The sequence below is a fragment of the Solanum dulcamara genome, chromosome 3 (genome assembly GCF_947179165.1).
Source record: "Solanum dulcamara chromosome 3, daSolDulc1.2, whole genome shotgun sequence".
NCBI lineage: Eukaryota > Viridiplantae > Streptophyta > Magnoliopsida > Solanales > Solanaceae > Solanum > Solanum dulcamara.
Window position 1 is genome coordinate 4,092,854 of NC_077239.1, and position 7,594 is coordinate 4,100,447.

At 29.7% G+C, this 7,594-nt stretch overlaps 1 protein-coding gene across 1 annotated transcript; it reads right to left on the minus strand.

Annotated features, from left to right (window-relative positions):
* Nucleotides 1-386: 386 nt before the first annotated feature.
* LOC129881465 (short-chain dehydrogenase TIC 32 B, chloroplastic-like) lies at nucleotides 387-4,933 on the minus strand. Its single transcript, XM_055955665.1, has 8 exons — nucleotides 4,690-4,933; nucleotides 2,147-2,378; nucleotides 1,951-2,030; nucleotides 1,444-1,597; nucleotides 1,152-1,230; nucleotides 978-1,062; nucleotides 859-905; nucleotides 387-698 (listed from the first exon to the last, which is right to left on the minus strand). Exons 1-8 carry the CDS (start codon nucleotides 4,799-4,801, stop codon nucleotides 525-527), a joined length of 963 nt encoding a protein of 320 aa, XP_055811640.1. The 5' UTR covers nucleotides 4,802-4,933; the 3' UTR covers nucleotides 387-524.
* Nucleotides 4,934-7,594: the final 2,661 nt, after the last annotated feature.

The window sequence follows — 7,594 nt, forward strand, 5'->3', positions numbered from 1 at the left end:
AGGTTAATCACACATTTAGAGTTGTTTTATTTTTGTTTTACATTTCTGTGCTCGGTACACATATTGAAGCCCGATTAATCTAAATTTGCAGGCTCGAACCCAAGACCTCTGATTAAGGAAGAAGCAGCGCTATCCACTGCACCACATCTTTTGCTGGTCACACCATTAGAGTTCGTCCTAATTTATGTGGCATTATTTGACTTGATATGCAGTTTAAAAGAACGTAAAACTTTTGAACTTTATGGTCTAAAATACTCTTTGACCATTCGTACGTCTATAAATCATTTCATTAGGGGTAAAAGAGATATTTTAAAGTTAAATTGTTTTTAATTATATAAAGGTGACATTTTTTTTAACGAACTATAAAAGAAAGTATGTCACATAAATTGAGACAGAGAGACAAACACTCATATATTGGAAGAAGAACTAACAAAGCTTCAAACTCAACAAACTTCTAACAACTTTTTCATAAAATGTGAATGAAATAAGTTTTTTTTTTCTTTCTCAATAACTGCATTTTCTTATCAAGTCTTTAGAGATGCATTAACCAAATTGTTGCTGAAATCCCAAAGGTTTTTTGCTAAGGCTTCGTCTCGTGCTAGCTTGCTTGGCTTGTGCTCATTGCAATCAAAGTAGTACTTTCCAGTCACCCCTTTTAAACTTGAATGAAGTGCAACATAACAAGTTGTAGCTGCCCCCTGAAAAAATAGAATAATATAATTAATCATGTTGACGTCTTCACGTGTTTACTTTTTTTAAATGTTTTGAATACGCTTAGTGAAAACCCTGGCTCGATCACTGACTGTCACAGTTCACGAAAAGGTTAAAATGCTTGCAAGGAAGGAAATTCATATTTACCTGAGGGACATTCTTCCATAGGATACAAGTGAAAGCCCTAAAGATTCCTGTCAAACAAAAACCAAGTGATTAATAAATCTAATATGTTGTGAATGTTTAATAATATAGAAAATACATACTCATCAAAAGAGCAGAATGCCTCATGAGGGGAGTCATTATTAGTCCTGGATGCACTGAGTTGACAGTTATATTTGCTCCCTCTTCCTGTATTTGACAGTTCACATAGTCCGATGAGCCTGTTTGGCCAAAGGACTAAAAAGGACTAACACTAGTTTTGACATATAGTTAATTACCTGCAAGCGACGCGAAAGTTCATTGGCATGTAATATGTTGGCTAATTTGGATTGTCCATATGCTAGTTTGTTTTGATAACTGGTTAAGAAAAAACAATAGATAGGTAAATTAGTTAAATGAGAAGTCATAACATAGTAATTGAATATATTAGTGTGTATGTGCTACTCGGACTCTTCAAAAATCGATCAGGTGTGTGTGTCTGATCATCCAAAAGTAGTGTTTTTTTGAAAGATTTGATACTTGTACGATAACATTTTTGTAGAGTCCGAGTAACATAGGATGGTAGTATACCTGTTCTTTTTATTGATCTTGTGAAATCTTATTCCTCCTTTATAAGGGCATATGTGAGCTACTGATGATAAGTTCACAATTCTACCTTCAATACCAGTAGATTTTGCTGTTTCCTTCATTTTGTCTAGAAGAAGATTTGTCAAGTAGAAGTGACCTGAAAATCCAAAGATGTTTTTTTTTTTGAGGTTTGAGAACTACGAGAACGTTTATGAAAGTCTTTCATTTGCTTATCTTCGATAGAAGTTTGAGTTTTTCATAATGTATTTTAACTTTTGGCATAATTCATCTGATGACGATCGATTCAACCTCTGATAAAAACGTTCAATAATGAGCATAACGACCCTATTGTTCTGAGGGAAGAAGTTATGATTAGCTTTTTAAGACATTTCTAAAACGAACTATTTCAAGGAATTCTTTCAATATTTTTATTTTACTATGTTCAACTTTACGTACACTTCTATCCGTGAAGTAACAGAACTGACTATAACAGAGTTTGACAGTGTATACCTAGATGATTTGTCGCGAATTGCATCTCTATGCCGTCTTCTGAAAGCTGAAATGGACAGAACATAATACCTGCATTGTTTCTTTTTTTTTTTTTTTTTGCAAATTCAAATTAGCCAAACATGTCTGTTTTTTTTAAAAAAACTAAAACTCAATTAGTAAGGCAGAATTAGATAAACAAAGAGATCAAGCAAATTACATTAAGATGTTGAGAGGAAGATCAAATGCTTTGAAATTATCAGCAAATGCCCTGACAGATCTAATTGAGCTCAAGTCAAGCTTCTCAACATCGACACGAGCAGCTTTGTTTTCCTTGATAATATGCTGTTTAGCCTCATTCGCGGCCTCCATATTTCTTGCTGCAATTATAACATGTACACTCCTCATAGCTAAAACTCTTGCTGTCTCCAAACCAATGCCACTCGCGCCTCCTGTTTAAACGAAATTCAAAGTATGATAAACGAATTTGGAAGTAAAAACGTCTTTCGTGGACAAAGGCAATGAGATCATAAAGAAGTTTGTCTCGAGTACAACAACAACATACTCAGTGAAGTTCGTCTTGAGTAAAAGCTAAAAGAACACATAACATCATGTTTGTTAATCAAAACTATAGTGTTTACCTTTTGAGATTGTATTTCTTGATATATTTATTCATTTTCTGTTTTCAAGTTTAATAAATCTGTTTTTCCTTCTACATTCATATTCCTCATACAATAGAAGTTGTAGTTTTTTGTGAATCATTAGTTGTTCTTCATTTGTGAATTCCGACTGACTTTATTAGGGTGTGTTTTACCCAAAATATGAAACTTAAGCGAATTCAAATTTTGTAGATCAGGCAGGTATTGAGCACCGAATGGAAAATCAAATAAAAATGTCTTACTTTTGCTTTATAGTACAAAGAAAAATTGGATTGTCTGCCAAAAATATTGTTCAGAGTTAGTTCCACTTATTGGACATCAAAGTCGCTAAAGGCTTTAGCGATCCTAAATACAATGATATTTACTCAACTGCCTTTAGCGATCTTAAATACAATGATATTTACTCAACTATCGGTAAATATTTTTGTGGCATTAAGTATTACTAATATATATATATATATATATATATATATATATATATATATATATTGCCACTAAAAACCTCTTTTCATACAGTAGCTATGCAATTCAATAGATGATAAACAAGATTAATGACTGTGAAGTTGACAAAATTGGACAAGATATATATGTAGTAGTAAACATTTATTAGTGAAAAGGTAAAAAAATATACAAATCCAGCTACGTCAGTTGAAAACTCTTCATCAAAAAAAAATTATGTATATAAAAAATTATACGAATTATATTAATCAAAAACTACAATTCATACATATATATTAAATCTTAAATATTCTTGATGAAATTTTTGACTTTATCACTTTACATATCTATTCATTAATAATATTTTTTTGTCAAGAAATAGTCAAATACATAAATATTTTCCCATTTTTTTTATTATCACAAGAAAATCTAAAATGCCAGCTAAGATCCTTTAAGCAATACAACAAACAAGGCAGACCATATATATTGGAGGACAAAAAGTCAAAAACTAATAAATTAAAAACATCACAAAGTACTTTGGGAATCTTTGTCCAGAACAAATTAAAGACTGCTGAGCTCCAAACTCATGGGGAAGTTGTTTTTGGCCCCTCAAATTAAAGTCTCCAATTTTATTTAATTGCAAGGAAATATGAAAAAAGAAAACAAGAAAATAATAAAAATAAGAAATCCTAAATATAAAATATTCCATAAATCAAATGCTATATAGGAACTTTCATGCAGACACGGCCTACCTATTAATGATTTCACATGCACGTCAATATCATTATGAGCTTAAATGCACTACTTGGTAACCTGCAGGGCGGGGAGGATTTTCTCGAATTCAAAATAAGAAAAACACATTTGAAGTCAAAATATGAACATGTGAATTTGTGTTTTTTTTAAAAATAAAATTAGATATTTTAAAAAATTGGTATGATTATATTTGTCGACATTGATTCTACAAGAAAGTTAAATAGTGCACATAGTTGAAAACTTGAGTTATTTACTCAAAGAACCGATGATCAATCATTACTTAAATATATTTTTTTCCATCTTTTTTTTTTATAGTGATGCATCCATGTTCTAGAAATTCTAAATTTGTCTTTGTCTAAGCCTATTTGGCTAAACTTCTAAAATTAACTTATTTTGAAAAATATCTTCTTTTTTTTTTGAAGGAATTTGTGTTTGACAAATAAATTTTAAAAACAACCATTAGTGTGTAGTCTAAGCTTTTTAAAAGTGTTTTCGAAGAAAACTACTTTTTTTTTAACTTCTAAAAAAAATAATTTCTGAAAATACTTATTTTCTTCCAAAACCTTGACTAAGCACCTCAATTTTTTTTAAAATAAGCACTTTATGAGAAAATAAGCACGTTTAACCTTCCTAAAGCTTGGACAAACAAGCTACTAATTAAAAGGCTATGAATCCGATATGAAATTAGTCTTTGATGCTTGCCTCAAAATAGGGTGTGTGTAAAGTATATGAAAACTCCTTTATCACTCCCTTACGGATGCAACCCTTTCCCTTATTGATGAACCTTATATAAATACGAAACACTTCATGCACCGATCTGTATCCACTTTATCAATATATATAACTTAAAATGGTGGTACGTAGTAGGAAATTTATTCATGTATATTGGACTAAATATAGAGAGAAAAAAAACCTGTGACTATGGCTGTGAGATTGGATCCATCAATGCCATGGGTAACTTGCTCAGCAGTGGAAGCTGACCCAAAACCACTTGGACCAGGCCTTCCTGTTATAGACCTCAACATTCTTCAAAAATTAAAAATGAAACACACAAGCGCACACAACTAATATTCACACAAGGAGAAAGAGTAGAACAGACAAACAAAAATCAAATTTTATTCAAAAATATATATAAAGAAATCTAGTGAATTGCAGTGAGAATATATTTATAGAGATATAAAAGGTGGTGGTATGAATATATAGAAGAAATTATTTGGTCTCTCTCTCACACACACTTTCTTTCTTTTTTTTTTTTTTTTTGGGGGGGTCCTCATTGGAGCTTCGATTAAATTCGGATCATGCACTGTGCAGGGTCATTCAGGGGTGGTGCTTCCAACAAGATTTTTTTCATATTCAAAACGACTCAAATCCGAGATTTGGAGTTAAGAATGAAGCAGTCCTGCTACTACGCCATATTTATTTAAAGTGTTTTTTATTTTTATTTTTTACTTAAAAAACAAAACAAAAAAAAAGTGGACAATGCTTTATCTATAGAGTGGTTGTTGTTAATGAATTGGGATGTAGAAGAGACGCATTCAAATTTAATGTGTAAGTCGGTGACTACCTCTAATAATTATCTTCACCAACTCTCAACTGTTTTCTTGTTTTTTTTTTGGTTCATATATAACATTATAATTTTTTTAATTTACTTTTAAATATAATTAGTTAGGAAAATAATTTAGAGGGGGTGTAAGTTTAGGATTTTATTAGAATATAGGGATTATAAGTGTTTGGTTTTAAAATACAAGGAATTTTATAAATTAAGTTATATTACAGGAATGTTTAGTGTGATTAATCAAACCATATTGATTTCTTGGCATTTAGTATGAGTGCACGTGAGGGTGTCATTCGTGGTCCGGTTTAGATCAAATTTTTACTGAAAGTTAAATTAACAAAGTTAATTTTTTAAATATTGGAATCAAATCAAATCAATTTAGTCAATTTTTCATCGCTTTGATTTTGTTGGATTTTTCAATTTATTCAATTTTAATATACTTAGTTACGATTTATTATATTCCAACATAACACTACCAAATCAACATTCATATATATAGCTTCCTCCCAAAAAAAAAAAAGTGTACGCACGTCTAAGAATTTAGTCATTTTTAAGAAATTTAATTCTTTGTGTCAAAAAATAAAGATTTAGTTGTAATTCGTCAAGGTATCTTGACTATATTTGAATTAAACAATGATCATTAACCAAAAGTACTTTTAAGGACAAGTTATTTTGAACAAGAAATATATTTTTGTCATTATCAACATAAAAATAACAAATCAAACTTGAAAGTAAAGGCAAAAAAATCGATTACTGTAAAGACAAATACTTAAATTATGAATCAAGAGTGCAAAAAATTAATTAATATGTACTGCAAAAATTTTAATTATTTATTATTATATATATAGCCTATTTTGTTCGGAGTCGAAAGGGTATAATTTTTTTTACAAAAAATTTAAAACGGTAAATAATTTTATTTTGATATTGAAAGGGCAAATTCGCAAGCCCTCTTGCGAATTACCTTTTTCTATCTAATGGCGTTAAGCGTTAAGGACAATGTTAAAGCAATTTGCATGCAGCCTTGGGAATTTCTTTAAACGGCCCATGCCCCTCTTCCCACCTCTACCACCCACTCCCGTTTCCCCACCCTCCCCAGCCCAACCCTTATATTAATTATTTTTTTTGTAAATTTGTATAGTTATATTTTAGCTTAATATTTATTTGATATTACAAATGTTTTCTCTTTAACTTTCATTCTTTATTTTGGGTCGGAACCGACCCGACCCGACCCGTTGACACCTTTATTTTATGGTGCTCAATAAATTTGAAGTAAATTTGAGGGTCACAACGTGATATTAATAACTTCTAGATATTATTACAAGACACTATGTATGGGCAAATTAAACATTATGTTCTTCGTGAAATGTAATAAATATTACAGTTATGGCTCTGCAATAATTGGAAAAACATAAACAGATGGGTTCAAGTTATTAGTAATTTTTTTTTCTTGTTAAATTTTGATTTGACACACTTATTAAGAAAATAAATAATTAGTATAGTGAATTTACCACTCTACCCCTATTAAATTGATAGAATTTTAAAAATATTTACTCAGTATATTTTTGAAAGATATTAACTCAATGTTAATAAATTGAGGGTATAATAAAAAGAAAAAAAAATCTTTCTTGATTTGTCAAAATTGACAAGTAAAAAGGAAAAATCAAATTAAAAAATATTTGACAAGTAAATAGAATCGGAAGGAGTATGTATTCATTCTGTTTTAATTCATGAGTCTTACTTTAGTTGAAAGAAGAAAAAAAAAACTCCCTTTGTCTTCAAATAATTATCGTATTTTTCATTTCCACATTGCTTAAGAAAATAATAAATAGATAATTAGAAGGATTGTTTGACTATTTTATCTACTATTTGAAGAATTTAAAATATGAAATCATGATTTGAAATTTTGTGTAAATTTCATAAATAAATACGAATTTCAAATCAAAATTTGACATGAGAGTCCCAAATTTTATTTTATGACCAAGCATCTACCTAACTTAAGCACTTTTAACTTCCTATAGACTTTGTCAAACAATACTCATAATAATTATTTTATATATAATAGTAATACTTATAAGTATAATTTTGGTGATAAAGGAAGTGATTAATTTCTCTAAAGTAGGAACCCCATTTATTGTAACACAAATTGGGCAAATGGGCAGCATCTATAAATGTATGTAAATTATTACTCAACTATTCAATAAAAAACTATCATTTCATGTTCATTGAAATAAATTCTTGACAATACAAGCAAGCCAGTATTAAA